The sequence below is a fragment of the Acanthochromis polyacanthus genome, chromosome 17 (assembly GCF_021347895.1).
Source record: "Acanthochromis polyacanthus isolate Apoly-LR-REF ecotype Palm Island chromosome 17, KAUST_Apoly_ChrSc, whole genome shotgun sequence".
Lineage (NCBI taxonomy): Eukaryota > Metazoa > Chordata > Actinopteri > Pomacentridae > Acanthochromis > Acanthochromis polyacanthus.
In genome coordinates, this window is record NC_067129.1 from 19,197,298 (window position 1) to 19,213,818 (window position 16,521).

The window sequence follows — 16,521 nt, forward strand, 5'->3', positions numbered from 1 at the left end:
AAATATATCTTAGTAAGACACATTCAATAAATAATATATAGTTATAGCAAGGCCAGCTCAGCACCACTGCTGATTGGGTGTGTTGGAGATTGAAATCAAGGCAAAATGGCTACAAATAATTGATTTTTGTCGATAAAACAGCACAAAAAAATAAAAAAAAATCAAGATATTTTGATCAGTGTTTCTCAAAGCCCAAGGTGTTGTTTTGTTTACAACCCAAAGATATTGAGTTTACTGTCACGGAGAAATAAATACATCAAAACAAATAAAGCTGGGATAGACAGAAATCTGGTAAAGGAAAAATATTAAATGAAATAATAAATAAATACTGCAAATACAAGCCTCCACCTACAGCTCCCTCCTCTCCCTGTCTGTTCTAAACCCTTCACATTAGATGAGCATGGTCATCTGCATGCACCTCAAACGCAAATAAATAGCCATGGTAAACATCAACACTTTCTCGGGGCGTCAGATGGAATTCAAACTCCTTGTTGCTTTTTCTACTATCCCACCTACTCTGGATGAAAAGACCTATTATTACCTTAAATTTTCCAGCACAGCCTTGATTTTTTTTAAAATAAGCCTGACCAAAGAGTTAGGACGAGGTGTAGAAGCTCCTCTCAGATCACTTGCATTACAATATGCTGAATTGTTCCTAAAGAATGTCCACTCAGTAAAGCCAGAAAGCATTGCTTAGATCAGCTTTAATCAATGATCAAAGCGGTAAATTCAATAGTTGGCAACAAATCTGGTAAGTGATTAATTGTTGCAGCTCTCGTCTAACAGTTGGCGCTTGACCTAAGTAGGACACAGGGTTTTCAGTGCAGAATGTTCACTTTAAGCATTGACTTAAATAAATAATTAACATTGATTAAAGCTGCAAGCAGTGTTTTATATATATTTATATATATATATATGATTTCTATTAGTAAAGTTGTTTAAAACATGTTACAGTGGGTACCAGAGGCTCAGATGCAGGAAATAAACGAGCACTTTGTTCAGCTTCTCATTGTGTAATTTGGTTTATTTTATTATATTCTGCAGTATTTCTTATTTTAACTTTTAGATTCGTCTTTAAAGCATTCTGATGAACCTCTGTGTATGCTCAATAAATAAATTTGCTTGCTATAGTCAAAACAAAACAATAAAAAATTCTACTTCTGTCAGACTGAAGTGACTTCTACTCATACTGTAAAAAATTGAGTTAAAGGGGAACTTCGGTTTTTTTCCACCTGGGGTCTGTTTTAGCTGAGCTGCTAAGCTGACTGCCTGGCTAAATACTGGAGCTATGTCGAAAATTCATTTCTCCATCACTCACGTGTATGAAATGACATATGAAAACAGACCCCAGGTTGAAAAAAACCGAAGTTCCCCTTTAAGCAGATTCATTTTAGTGACTGTAACATTCCCAAAGTGCATTAGGGAACAGCTGGGATTTGTCTGAGGGTCACATTTTAAGATTACTGACAGTTTTGTGGTCTGCAATGCGATGGCTACTTGTGATATCAGTGTTTCTGAGCTGCAGTGAAGGCAACACCACAGCCCAGCGTGCCCTGCTGAGTTACCGAGTTGATAGGTAGAAACCCATGACGTCATCACGTACAGCGGGACGTCTCGGAGAAGATAAACAAAAAGGAAGGAAGCCTTCGGCAACACAATCGCGGCAAAATTGGTTCAAAATTTTAGCTTGCAAGCTATAGTTAGCGGCTACATGCACTCTTTTATTGCTTAGAAAGCTACCAATAGGCGTTCACAACCATGGACGACGCAGTAATATTCCGTATGAGCGCATTTTCCGAGCAAGGGGGGAGAAAATACATGGAGGATGTTGTCGAGATAAGAATCGAGTACGAGCCGACGCCGTCGCCAGCCGAAGATTATCCAAAGTCGCAGAGACATGGAGGGCAGGGAAAGGAGGAAAGCGAGCCCACCAAACAGACTGAAAACGAGACGCATAGTCAAAACGTAGCTGCAGAGTCTGGTCCAGCCTCTGCTGTGTGGGTAGAGAGTTTGTCTAATGAGGACAACAGCGGCAACATCGGTGCACCAGGATCCGGCGAAAAAGACGCAGAGCATGTTGTCGACACTCGGAAGTCGGTGGCGTTTTTCGCCGTGTTTGATGGCCACGGAGGCCGGGAAGCGGCACATTTCGCAAGAGAGAACCTGTGGGGTTTGTTGAAAAGGCAGCGGGGGTTTTGGTCCAAGGATCACAGTGAAGTGTGTGCAGCTCTTCGGAAAGGGTTCATCGCCTGTCATCACGCAATGTGGAAAGAGCTGCGTAAGTCATTAAAGTTAGCTTGCTTGTACTTTTCCCCCCTCATATTTATACGCATTGCTGCATAGTGATCAAGATTCTTAAGATTACAAGCATTGCTAGAAAGCAGACTGTGTCACATGAGGCAGCATCCTGACTCAGCTGGTATGATGATACCCGGTCCTCTGCTGACTGGCCAATCCCTGTACATATGAGCAATGAGCTGTCATCTGACCGCGACTCCAAGATAACCCCTGAATGTGTCATTATAGCAGTGAATACAAGTGGAGTGAGGGTTAGATATTTTGTAAACCTTTGTTATAGAACCTAAATAACAGAATATCTGCAATCTGGGTTTATTACCATTATTATTATTGTAGATCATTGGACAACACATGATCTAACGTGTATAAAGATCTGTGTGTGAATTTCTGAGAAAATGCTAGGTATGCATTTGTCTCAAGTGTAAAAGCAATATAACTTTGCGTGCACAAAATAGACACTACCGTTCAAACGTTTGGGGTCACCCAGGCAATTTCATGTTTTCCAAGAAAACTGACACTTTCATTCATGTGCTAACATAATTGTACAAAGATTTTCTAATCATCAATTGGCCTTTCAACACCTTTAGCTAACACAATGTAGCATTAGAACACAGGAGTGATGGTTGCTGGAAATGTTCCTCTGTACTCCTAAATAGATATTCTTTTAAAAAATCAGCCATTTCCAGCTAGAATAGTCATTTACCATATTAGCAATGTCTACACTGTATTTGTGATTAATTTAATGTTGTGCTGATTTAAAAAAATGCTTTTCTTTCAAAAATAAGGGCATTTTTAAGTGACCCCAAACTTTTGAATGGTAGTGTAAATTCACCATCAACACTGCAATGTGCACATGCATAATAGAGCCATCGTACAATGAGAACCAAGGCAAATAAATGCTAACACATCATGCTACAACTTCCTTTGCTGTTTAATACAAAAAGAAAACTCACGCTTCTTCTTATCTGTCTGATACAACATGATTTACTTCGATTGAAGGATTCTTTGCTCGTAATACAAACAGTTACGCAGATCCCACATGTGTGCAGCAAAATGAGCAAAGAACAGAAAAGAAACTCTGAATAAATAATAAAGATTTGATTGCAAAAAGAAATGTAACATCAGTTGCAGAAATATTTCAGCGACGGAGCGGATGCTGCTAACCGAAAACGGGTCCTTTGACGACAGTAACTTGAAATTGCTACCACTTCACAAAGCAATACAGCACATTTTTTTCTGACATTTTAGTAAAGCACACAAAAAAAAGCTCTCTGTGATGAGGACAAAGCCAGATCTGAATGCTATCTGAAGCAAAAAACTATTTTGCATTTCTTTGCCAATGCAATACCATGTTAGAAAGATTCCAAGTGACTGTTTTAAACTTTTATTTTACATTATTTGTTTATTTTTTGGTGCAGATGCATCACCCCACTCAATCTATGTTGATTACTTCTTTCCAGTTAGCTATTTAAGTGATCTGGTAAAAATTCTGTTGTTTTTTATGTATCCATATCTATTGCAAAATAACAAAATGTCAGGTTTTTGGGTTTTTTTGCACAGCCCGAGGGTTAGATGTCATCAAAATTTAAAACAGCCTACCTAAAAGCTATGATTGTATTTGATCTATGACTAAAATATTCACATCTATTTTCTTATTTGCCCTTTTTCCTCACAGCGGAATGGCCAAAGACTATCACCGGCTTGCCCAGTACATCGGGCACCACAGCCAGTGTTATTGTGATCCGTGGAGTTCACATGTATGTCGCCCATGTGGGGGATTCAGCAGTAGTGGTCGGAGTAAAGGAAAACGACTCCGATATTATGCTGCAGGCACTTGAAGTAACACAAGACCATAAACCTGAACTTCCTAAAGAAAAAGAGAGGATTGAACGACTGGGGGGCAGGTGAGTTCAGAACAAAACTTCTTTTATGATGGAATTTTTCGATGCCGAGGTTAAAGGCTTTGTCAGTCAGCCAACTAGTATCAGATGGAGGGCAGAGGTGGTGGCACCTGTTATTTCCAGAGCAGCTGTGTCTTCTGTAAAACTTCAAAAACACTCTTGTGAAGTTTATTATTGTGTTTTTGTTGTTTCTGCAGTGTAATGAAGAAATCTGGGGTGAACCGTGTCGTGTGGAAGAGGCCCAGGCTGACCCACAATGGCCCTGTGAGGAGGAGCACTGTCATTGACCAGATCCCATTCCTGGCTGTAGCCCGATCCCTTGGTAAAGAATGCATCATTTCTTTTGCTTCCTGGGGATTAGAATCCATAGAATTATACTGAATATTGGTAAGGGATTTAATTCAATTGATCATTATTTCATATCTCTTGACAGGTGATCTCTGGAGCTACGATTTCTACAGTGGGGAGTTTGTGGTTTCTCCAGAGCCTGATACCACCGTGATGACCCTCGACCCCAAACGACATCGCTACATTATCCTAGGCAGCGATGGACTGTGGAATATGATGCCACCCAAGAATGCTGTTAATATGTGCTATAGCCATGACAAAATGGTGGTATGTAACGGTTCAGCTTCGACGCGCATTTACACGCAGTTCGGAATGTGGTTTGAAGTTTGAAATCGTTACAGTTGTCAGAGCGTGAAATACCCTGAGTATTTTCCAAAACAGGATTGTTCTGCAATGATTTGCACGCGTGTTTGAGGCTTGAAGCGTGAAATTATCGTTAAAATATGTTTTCTTCCTCCTTTTGCTCTTCATTTCTTCAGGGACCAAAAGGAATGTCTTGCGCCCGTCGGCTGGGGTGCACGGCTTTACTGTTTTGGAAGGAACGCATGCTACGCGCTGACAACACCACAGTCATTGTGTTGGCCCTGCAGGAGCGTGGAGGCCCGCCAATCCCTATGCATCGAGATGAAATTGTTGTTGACATGGCTACAGGAATTGACCACGTTCCATACCCGGGAACTACTTATAACACGTGTGAGATCCCAAAGGTCAGTGCCATAGTTTTTTTTTTGCTTGTTTTTGTCTGCATTCTCCTTCTGTAATGTGATACTAGGACAAAACCATGCAAACCATGAATGTAAATGGCAGATATTTTCCAAATGCAGAGTTGCTGCTGGGGAAAGTCCCTCAGGATCACTCTGACAATGGAAAAATATACTGAATATTTTTGTGTGTTTGTTTGTTGTTTGCTATCCACTGTATTGTCTTCTATATATTTCAATCCATTTTTATTGTCATTTTAATGCTTTCACCAGTTACGATATGATGGTTCCTAGGCACCAGTAACTGTTGACCTAAGCTCACAGCAGCAGTTTCCATCAGGGGACCACTGGTTCACCAAATCATTCTTTGTTTTCGGGGCCAACAGGCGGAGCATGAGGATGGCATGTTTTATGAAGAAGATGAGATATTTGGAGAAGAACATGAGGGATGGACATGCCTGGAGTGGTAGTGAGGTGACTGCTCAGTAATAAAAATCTATCAAATTTTCAGCAAAATGACCAGATTTATCCAGTAGCACAAGATCTAGGCTGGTCTTGTTGAATCCTGTGACGAAATTCAGCTGTTTTGATACAACAAGGGCAAAATTAGGTTGGTTTGTCTAATCTAATTCAGAACAATGGCATTATTAGCTGCAGTACTGCTAAAATTTTTCCCCTGTAGTAGAACTGTAAAGCATTCGATGTTGCCCAGTATTTACTGAAATCATTCATGAAAAAATTACTCAAAAACACCGTCTTAGTGAAAGAGGGCCGTCATCACTAGTGCCACCTTGAACATTCCCTTCATCTTATAATTTAAATGCTAAGGTAATATTATGGGTGCCAGCCAAGGGAGACAGTGCAAAGGGTGCTTTTACTGATGCACAACAGATTATTTCCAGCTACAGTACCTAAGAGTGGACTTCAATCTTAAGGTCTGTCTGACAAAGTTTACGCCACTGCACCAAAACAAAAATGTACAGCGCAGGATGGGTTTGTTTTTACTCCTTTCATTTTTCAAAAAACATATTCCAAATAGTTTCTGCAGTGTGAATTCAGTGCCAATGAAAAAAAAACAACAGCTAATTAACGCATACGTCATACCGTTCAGATTCTTGCATTCAGTCTGCGTAGTAAGTAAGAGGATAGTGCTGCGGTTCATGATTGGTTTTCATAAATTGCCTAATGTTTACATACCCCGTGAATGCTGTCTGCTTACCTTTGAAAGACAAGCCCTGAAGGACTAGATGAATAATAAACACATTCTAAGGAAAAGATTGCCGTTAGAAAAGATTATCTGACTTATTTAAAGCTTCGGTAGGCAGAAATCTGGAAGGGCACAAGAAGACAATCAAAATTCAACCCTCCCTTCAAAGCTCTTGCCTGTCCTCTTTCTTTCCTAAGCCCCTTTCACTGCAAAAGCAGGGCGTGTTTACTGGGGTGCATTCCAATACCCATACTTCTATCGTATACAGTACATCACAAAGAGACTGATTATGTCCCAATACATAGTAAATTAAATGTACCATGCCACAACTATTGGGATGTCCTACTGCATCTGGTCGGATTTTGCAGTTTGCGAGCCATTATGCAAAACTGACCATTCTGACCCACAATCCTTTGCAGTTATGTCACTGCATTGCGTGTCTCACATGAGTATAAACAAGCTTAAGCTGCCGAGAGCGCACAGATGACCGCTCATGTTGCGCTACACACCGTCAAAGTTGAAGGCACATTATGACAAAGTAGTATGTCCCAGTTGCATGCATGCTGTATGAAACAATACATACTTTGTAAAGGCAATTGCAGTACTTAAAGTTTTTTTAAAAATGCAACCAAATAAAAAACTATGATTTAATCATAAAAAGGAACTTGAATTAGGCACAGCTGCAGCCATGAGCCTTAGACTATGGTTAGCAGAAGGCTAAGTTATTAGCAACTAGCAAAGTAATTGTACCTACGCAGCCGAACCAGCCACTAGAACACATTTCCATATTATAGGAAAATCAAGTTAGCAGCTTATTTGTTCAGGCAAAGAGGCAATCTTCCTGGACATAACTCCAGTTCTTTGAGTCTGTATTGCCGATATTGACACTGTTATATATAGTGTTTATTGATTTGTGGCTCTTTTTAATAAGTCTCTTCCTCTTTAAGGTTGCTTTGCAGTGTAGATAGCTGTTGCTAATGCTTGAGTGGCGACGTTTCTTCTACTGAATCTGGCTTACTCCCATCTGAAGGGATTTGCATGTGCATTTGTAGAACAACTAATAGGAACCACACCCTCTCGCTGAAAAGTATCATGTCAGAAATTCTTACCGAGTGATGCCCCAGAAACTACTGCCTATCTCAGCTTTAAGTGAGCCGACAAAATAGTGAGAGCTGTGTCTACTTTCCCAATTACCCATCTTTTTTATCATTCTTCTATAGTTACTGTCTACATTCTCTACAATCCACATAAATCATGTGTGTATGCAGTACACATACAACTCAGTATAGGTCCATTTGAACATATCTTAATCCAATATTATTTGAAATGACTGTTCATGTCCATGAGTTTAGTCTTTGTCCATTTGTAACAGCTTTCACCAGTGTCTCATTTTTTTAGTGTCAGGCTGATAAATGGCTGTTTCAAAGCTTTGTGTATATCATTAGCAATGAAATTGAATGGTTCTATAATGACAGTTGCATTTAAATAAAATGTTTTTCTTTCAATTTGCTTCATTTCAGCAGAGTGACACAGAGAACGCTCTCTCACCATTCAAAGAAAGACCCACAACTCTGGAGCAGGCATTCGGGCTGTACGAAGCAGCTTTCTGTGCCACCACACAGCTCTTACCCGACGTAGACTCTGTAAGGGCCACGCTGCCCCCTTCAGATGGTTCGGTGAATGTTTTCGAAAAGCAAGAGCCAACGACCCAAATGGACTGTAGTGCTTCCCCTCCGCTCAAAAGGTCTCGCCGTTGTTCGAGCGCCTCCCCTGATCTTAAAGGTCCTCATCGTCGGCTCGGCCGGTCCCCCAACAAAAGTCTGTCCCAGAAGACACCTCACGGCCAAACACCAAGTGAACAATCTCGGCAAACTCGTGCTCAAACTAGAGAAAGAAGCTCCTCTGAGGAGCGCGGCATCCTACCACAGCACCACAACGCTGCCTTGTGTGTGTGCTGAATCTCGTCAACAGCTTCTGCCCCGACACTACAACAATAATCACCAAGTACCAGGTGTGCTGCAGGCCTGTTCCTAGATGTATACTTTTTATACAAGCTCTGTTGTAAATATACGAGGAGTGGAGGTTGTAAATGTGTTGCTGTTTTGCTCCCTTTCTCTCTTTTTGTTTTTGTTTTTTTAAATTTTGCTCCTCTTCCTACCCCCTCTTTAAATTTCAGTGTTCTAATCTAAAATCTGAAATTTTTCGAATTGTTCAAAATGCCCTATTTTCATACTTTTTAAGTATGTACAGTATATCCAAGAACTGTGACCCTCGAGATCATTCATTTTAGATTTTTATTAAAGTATTTTTCGATTATTTTACTTGATGGATGGTATAATGTGCCGGCCTTTGCTTGACTGGGGTCGATAGCTCAGATTGTTTGGAATTTAATATAGATTAAATGTGCTTTGATGCCATTGTCTGGGATTGTTTGACAGCTACTATGCTTCAGTGCTGTGGAGTTTAAAGTTTTAAGGGTATATTCTACTATTCTACAGTTGTCTGGAACCCCCTAGAGATGGTAATACTGTAGGATGCAAGCAATGGTCTGAGGTAATTATGCGGGTATTGATTTTGAATCTGTGTTGTTTGTTTTTTTGTCTTTGGTTTATTAAGTACCATCATGATCCCAACTGTTACTCAGCAAATTGATTCTTATGCATGGCTTGTAAGGAGGTGTTACAGGGTCACTTCACCCTCATCAGCCAAAAAAAAGCATATACTACATGCTCTCATCTTTTAGATGTATGTGAACTGACCCTTTAATGGTAGGTCATTTTGGCTAAATTTTCATGTTCCATTCTAAGCACCTTCATTTAATTATTCCTCATCATCTGTCCAATTAAATGACAATTTTATGTTGTGTTAAAATTGGACCTGTTTGAATGGTAAAAGCAGGAATGGAGATGGTTGGCTTTACTGGGTGTCTACCTGTCCACTAGGCACAAACACAATTTCAACATGTCTTCCTCTGTTCCTATATACTGTATCTTCCGTGTACGGTTTGCATCCATAACTTGGGTTTTTAATTCGCACAGACAACACTTTATGGTATGTATGTTGAATACAGTAAGTGCCAGATTCACGACAAAATGATCAAAGTTGTAACTTGTGTTCATATGGCAGCTCAGTTACTGTTTTAGCTGATTTGTTGCCTTCTTTTTACATAAAATGTCATGGTTGCCTTAGCACAATTGAGTCAGAGGTGCTTTTCATATGTGTTCATATTTGGGACCCAGACAAGTGAGAATCTCCAGGATATGTCGGTGAAAGCACGGCTGTCGCCCGGCCTCGGCTGTTTATCATGCACCTTCAGTTCTACTTTGGTGTCATTCTACCATTTGCACTGCAGCACACTAAACCTGCTCCGTGTGGTTAATGTTTCCCAATGATTTCGAGCAGTCTGTTCATTTTTGTACAGTACGTCAATATGCAATAGAAGTTTGTACAGTACATTATTATGCAAAGTAATTGGGTTTTTCAGGAGTCTGGCATGCTCAGATCTACTCTGTATGTTGTGAAGTGTCCAGAGATAATGGATGTTAATGGGCATGTGGTGTGTCTTGACAATTACAATACTTTGGTCTGACTTTGTAACCAATGCAGCCAGTTTGCAGGACTGACTGTTACATACTTTGAAAGTGACTGGATATATAATATTTGTGTGTTGTAATAAAGTTCTCATTTTTCAAATGGTGTCCTCTGGCTATTGTGGTATCTCTGCCATTACAACATTTAGACCTGTGTGTGGAGCTTTTGTTGTGAATGAATAATGCCTTCATCACATTTCGGTTGTACAAAGTAACTCGTTGATTAATTGCCAATACAACTGTGTCTGCAGTATGTTGCCCTCAGGTCCACTGTAATTGAAGTACAGAGGGAATACATCTGTGCAGAGTACACTGGCAGTTATGATGTATTCCAGTAGATGGCAGCAATGTAAAGGGATTAAAGAAACACTATTTTTGTTCAGGGACATATTGCATGAAATTAAATTCAAGACTAGTTAGTTTTTGTTATCAACACCCAAATACGTGAACCTTGAGGATGATTAATCATGGTCATCAAGAAAAAAACTTAGAGAGAAACTTAAAAGGTGCTCAGAACAGAAGCATGACGAAGTACAGATCTATAATTCTCTGACAAATATGAAAAGGTGTGCAGGTGGAAAGTGAATTCACTTTTGCAAATATTTGGCACCTTATTAATTTGTACCTTCTTTCCATTTTAAAGGAAAAAGTAAAGTATAAAGAAGACTTTACTCCTTTTGTGGGACATAAGACTTTTGAATGTAGCCACCTGAATAGGTCAAATGATTTACCTGTAGGCCATAGCTAATTACACCAGCATCATGTGGTCTTAAATATGTTACTTGTGTACACATTTCCCCCTCCTAAGTCCCTGTGACATGTACTGCACTTTGCATTTCCTGTCCTCACCCACAGTCTGTTTCTGAGACATTACAGACATCAGATCCATGATAGTAGTGTCTTGACTTGAATATTTCATCGACTGTCAGCCCGGCATCTGCTGACCTGCCTAACACGCAACATTCCCCTCTTACTGCAGACAGTCTGTCACTGTACATCAACCAGTGAAGCGTCAAAGCGTCCACCACCTCGCCCTCTCCTCTCTCTCTGTGAATTTCTTGCAAATAAGCATCATCAGCTAACAAAGGAGCAGCTCAAAGCAAGCTCAGTACGAAAATGACACATACATTTAAGATGCAGTCATGTGAAAAAATAAGCAATAAACCTTCACTCTCTGTCATATTCAGGTCATTATGATAGATGCAATCAAAAGACACATGTATCTAAATGCAACAGATCCCTGAGCAGAGGAAGCACTGCTGGAGGATCAAACCTCCTATTTTACCCAATAAGGGATCCAATGGTTACAGCAGTTAAAAAGAAGATTTTACCAATACACATGCACTGAATGGTGCCCATGCCTCTGATTTATGTGTGTGCACACGTGCGAACATCCTTTTTGAAGTTTCACAATTTACATTGATCACCTCTGACTTTGGATGGACTTGAACGGGCACTAACATGATGAGAAGTGGAGGGCAATGCCAAACACCTGTGCCATGGGGAGTCCCTCTCTCCTTTACTGTGCCCCTTTATTCATTCAAGCATGATGGACTCTGTAGTAAAGTAGAATATGTTCAAGAATTGACCTTTTTCATTTAAGGCTTTGGTCAACACAGCCTATTTTGGTTTCAGAATAAAGCCGTGCTGTTTTCTCTGTGAGGCTGTATTTGGGCACAGCAATGCTTTGAGCTATTTCAAAATTATCAAAATGGCAAAGATAATGATGTTTGGCAGACATAATGTACCCCAACATGTTAGCACTTGTGGGAATACCATTGTTTTGCAGGTATTTGGTCATACACCAATATAATGGAACACTAAGGGGGAATAAATTTCATGGCAAGCCATTCAAGAGTTGAGACATTCCACTCACACCCACGAATGTCATGTGGTGCCAGAGAAAAAGTTGTGAATTCCACAAAGGATGCGTTCCAAGAGCACGGTGGATGTACATACTATATTCCAACATATTTAACAGCTGCTGAGATGTCAAACTGTTGCATTAAAAACACAACATGCCTTGATGTCTTCAAATATTCTCTTTCATTACGGTAACTATGCTTTCTGGGAGGTCAAGCAGATGGGCGCACATTTACGGAAAAAACTGAATAATTGAGTGGAGATGTTTCCATACTGAAGTCGCACGAGACGTCAGATCTCAGCTTTCTGGCAGCTTGCCACATTAGGCCTCTGCTGTCTTTCCTTTAGTTTGTCACCCAATCATTCTGACCCCTACTCTCACTCTTTCCTCCGTCTACGTAACTTAAACACCTTGCACAGCCTTGCACTTCATCTAAGTGTGTCTAATGAAATTCCAAAGATTAAAACATGAGACTGATGCTCATCTGGCACCTTCACACACTTCTATGGACAGAGGCAGTGAGAGCTGTGAGCGTGTCACTGCTGTTGGTGGAGCCTGTCTTCTCAGTTGTTTCTCTCCACGTCTCCTGTCTCCTTCTGACAGTATCAGTAGTGTTTCAACAGGACTTTAATGGCCTCCTCTCTGCCACTCTTGGGAGGCTCCAGAGTAAGTGTTATGAGGAGAAGGACTTCTCCAGATGATGGGAAATGACGTGCCCTCCTTTCCTCCTCTTGCTCTGACTCAAAGAAGCCAAGCAGCATGGTGATCAAATATTATTTTCATTACTTTTTTTCCACTCTTGTGAAGCTCAGACTCACATCGATTCCCAGACTTGTGATCCTCCCTTTATTATTGTGTGATTTATTCATCAAATCCCCCACTGTAATTAATCTCTGCCTTCTTGGTTCTGCTTTGCGACACTGATGTGGTTCATCAGCATTGCGTGGTGAATCAGAATGCTTCTAGTTGTGCTCATTAGTTGATCTTGACGATAACTGCTGAATAGGGTCCGGCTCCACAGTTCTGCCTCCACTGATGTTGGCCATATAAAGCTAGTAGACATTCACTTTTGATCAGACAGGAATCGTTCATTTGGACAGCATTTTTTCCCCTTTATGCCGTCGCCACACTCCCGTTCTGTCTCATGGCTTGTTCACAAAGTCCAACAGCGTCTTCCACAATTTCTTTCTGTCCTCCTGCTATCTTAGTCCAGCCACTCTTTTGCTCATAGACAAAAACACACAGAGACACTCACCCCAATTGCCTGCAACTCAAAATCACTTTTTCTGCAGATTGTGGCACATGTGCACAGAGTGTACATAATCTAAGCAAGCGTCATGGAGTGAAGGTCCACCCTATGTCTAACAAAAATGGCCCATTCATGTTATTTTTATTAGATTTCTATGATCAGCTAAGTTAGTATTTAACTTATGTGAGTCAAGTGGCACTTTGGCTGACAAACAGTCTAATATTTAAACATCATTCATGCATGTGTTTTAATTGCAATAGCTAATTACACTTGAGTCATTCCATCTCATTTCAACAAATCTGAGGAAATTTTGTTGCATGACCTCCTCTGATCATCTCCAAACTTTTTTTTTAACTATCCCAACATAAGAATAGATTACTTGCAAAGTTTTAACATCATATGATTGCTATTTGCTAAGTTATAAAATATTTAAATCCCTATTTTTCCACTCGGAAATTGATATTTTAGGTAGAAAGGCTTGATTTAGGAAGATAATACTGGGAACTGACTGATGATATAGACTTACAAGTGATCTGAAGGGTTCAAACACCTTAACAATAGAGCAGGAAAAAAAAATTTGGAATGAATATACCCATTTCTCTGTGGTACAGGGCAATTTATAAATTTGGCGAAAATGGCATTTTTCAAGAATTTAGGCATTTTTTTCACAAATTTTAATAAGTAACAAGGTTCATATGTTATAAAAATCTCAAAGTACCTTAAAAGTTCTCTCTAACCTAAAAATATCCAAGAGCTAGCTAGTCTCCTTAGACCTCAAAACGATGCCTATTTATGAAACAGACTGAAAAACACCATACATATATTGGCACAGAAACCAATGTGGGACATGGAGTAGAAACATGAAACTTTGTCTGTATAACAATAAACATCCGAATAATTGATATCTGAAGTATCAACATTGTTTCTTGAATCCTTCATGGCCAATTTAACCAAGAAATGCACTATGTTTTATAGGCGTTTTTTTAGGAATTCTAACTAATATATTGCAGTTAAAATGAGTTATATTGCCTTAGGTCCCATGTAAAACATGTAATTTGTCCCCAACTTATCACACCACTATTTCTGTCCTTTGAACTGCTTGAATTTCTCTGAAATCAGGCCATCATCTGCACCAGATATGTGGTACTGTCCACCACGGCGTGTTGAAGGAGCAGTGATTGGACAGAGGATGTGGGCTGTAGGCACCCACACTACGTCATCCTTTCTAGGCCATGTGAACTTCTTGCTGGGACCTTTTGGGTGCATGAATTTCACTTGCAAATCTTCAAATTCAGCTGATAAGTCAAATACGATACCGAGGCTGTCCTGAGAATGCAGTCTGGGAGTGATGCCATTTCTTCTTATTCAGTTACTGTATGAAAGAAAAAACAATGTCTATATAATAATTAACTTCAGATATGCCCTTTGTAACTTATACTACGATGCTGATGCTTCAGATTCATCTTTCATCTTTAGTTGGTCATGTAAATGGTTCCTAAAAACAAAAACGAGGATCAAAATATATAGTAAATTGATTCAGCAGTTGCTCATCTTTGGCACAAGAAACAAATATGAAAGTAAGTTCACACATACTTCACACATACTAGTTCCTCCAAAAAAAATTTGAACCGCGTACCATGTATCCCACATGCACTTTTTAATGCCTAAAGTTAGGCTATTTTGGGTCTACACCTGAGTTCAACAGCCTATAAATCAATAAATAAGCTTTATTTTAATGTTTTAAAACTTTTACCTTATGCAACTTTCATTAGTAAAGAAGAAAATTCATTCTTTCAATGTCTTTTCACAAGAATAAGTCCTAAAATAGAGGCATGAAAAACCCAAAATAAAGTCGCCCATGAAATAATAAGGATATTTTGGGAAATTCCACAGTCCAGTATTTTTTTATTTTCATTCATTTCTATACTTTTCTCACCAGAAGGGTAAAAGTTTTGGAAGGGGAAAAAATTCTGACCATGTAAAAGGAGTATAAATTGCTTTTTTTAGTAGTTTAAAACCCTACAATCATAGGCGAGGATTAAGTTTGGACTGACTATGGGTATTAGATTAGATCATTACTGCTTATACTGTATGTTTATAACCATAATACTTTGCATTTGTTCATAAAATTACCCAAATAAAGCCCAAAAAAAATTTTGGGAGGATCTGAGAAAGTGGTGCAACAAGCATTTGTTGAATTGACATGGAATGACTCACTTCTAGTCAGAATGAGACTGGGTGGAGCTACGCTGGGAATTGCATGTTGCCAAACAATGAAAAAAATTGATAATGAGACAAATTGTCTCTCTCTTATAGGTGCCACAAAAGTTACAGTAGAGTGGCGTGAAAGAGCTGTAACAGTAAGTAATAACGCATCCATTGAGGTCTTGTCCTATTGCTGCACACTGGAGCAGCTTACAGCAAAGGGCCAGAAAGAGGTTCAGCATTTCCAAGTCCGAGGCCACTGTTCCCTGCCAGAAACTGGTGGACAGCTTCCTCTGAGTTGGGGGGAGTTTCTGCCCCAGACAAAGGAGTTTAAATATCTCAGCGTCTTTTGTGTGATGGGAAAATAAGAGCATGAGATGGACAGATGGATTAGTGTGGCAACACCAGTAATGCAGACGTTGCACTGGACTGATATAGTCAAAAGGGTCAAGCCTAAATCACTTATCTTCCCGTAAACAAAGCAAGTTGAACACAGCTATGATATCTTTCCGTATCCTGTTCACCAAGCCTGATAACCACTGTCACAGTAAGCAGTCACAAAGACAAACTGTTTAGGTCAACCCAGGTTGTGCAACAGTACATTTGAATACATTTACATAAGGGGGTCGACATTTGGCATCGGATGACTAATCGTGAACATGGAGACTGGTCTGGACCTGCATATTTCTCACAAGAGGAACAAACTACAATCTTAAACCACCCAACTATCCATTGTCTATACACCGCTTAATCCTCATTAGTGTTGTTGGGGGGCTAGAGTCTATCCCAGCTGTCTTAGTAAGCACCACTGACATGGCATTGCACACGCCGGTGAGATGTGAGCATCAGTTGTAACCCTGAAAATCCAAGATTAAAGCTGCGGTTACCTCACTAACCTTAGATTAATCTTCGTACTTCAGGCCTCTGGTGTCTAAAGCTCGTGGTGTGTTGCTCTTAAGTGAGACACACAAAAGCCCAGATACAGATGGCTTCAAGTAGCTTACTCATCCTTAGGCAGGCCAGGCTCTTCCAGGAAGAAGTGAAGTGTTTGAGAAAAGAGGGCTCATCTATGGATCACTTAATTAATTTAACTCCAGCATAGGTGTCAATGTGGTCAGGTGTAACAATAACACAATTATTGCGTGTCCAGATTTTGGC

The 16,521-nt window shown here is 39.9% G+C and overlaps 1 protein-coding gene across 4 annotated transcripts; it reads left to right on the top strand.

Moving 5' to 3' along the window:
- The first annotated feature begins 1,587 nt into the window (after nucleotides 1-1,587).
- LOC110967302 (protein phosphatase 1D-like) lies at nucleotides 1,588-10,153 on the top strand. Of its 4 annotated transcripts, none has more exons than XM_022216870.2 (7): nucleotides 1,588-2,278; nucleotides 3,974-4,202; nucleotides 4,397-4,521; nucleotides 4,633-4,814; nucleotides 5,027-5,254; nucleotides 5,635-5,722; nucleotides 7,976-8,110. In XM_022216870.2, exons 1-6 carry the CDS (start codon nucleotides 1,759-1,761, stop codon nucleotides 5,716-5,718), a joined length of 1,368 nt encoding a protein of 455 aa, XP_022072562.1. In that variant the 5' UTR covers nucleotides 1,588-1,758; the 3' UTR covers nucleotides 5,719-5,722; nucleotides 7,976-8,110. The 4 variants fall into 4 exon arrangements, with proteins under 4 accessions (XP_022072562.1, XP_022072563.1, XP_022072560.1 ...); XM_022216871.2 differs by having other exon boundaries at nucleotides 7,979-8,103; XM_022216868.2 differs by lacking the exon at nucleotides 5,635-5,722 and having other exon boundaries at nucleotides 7,976-10,153.
- Nucleotides 10,154-16,521: the final 6,368 nt, after the last annotated feature.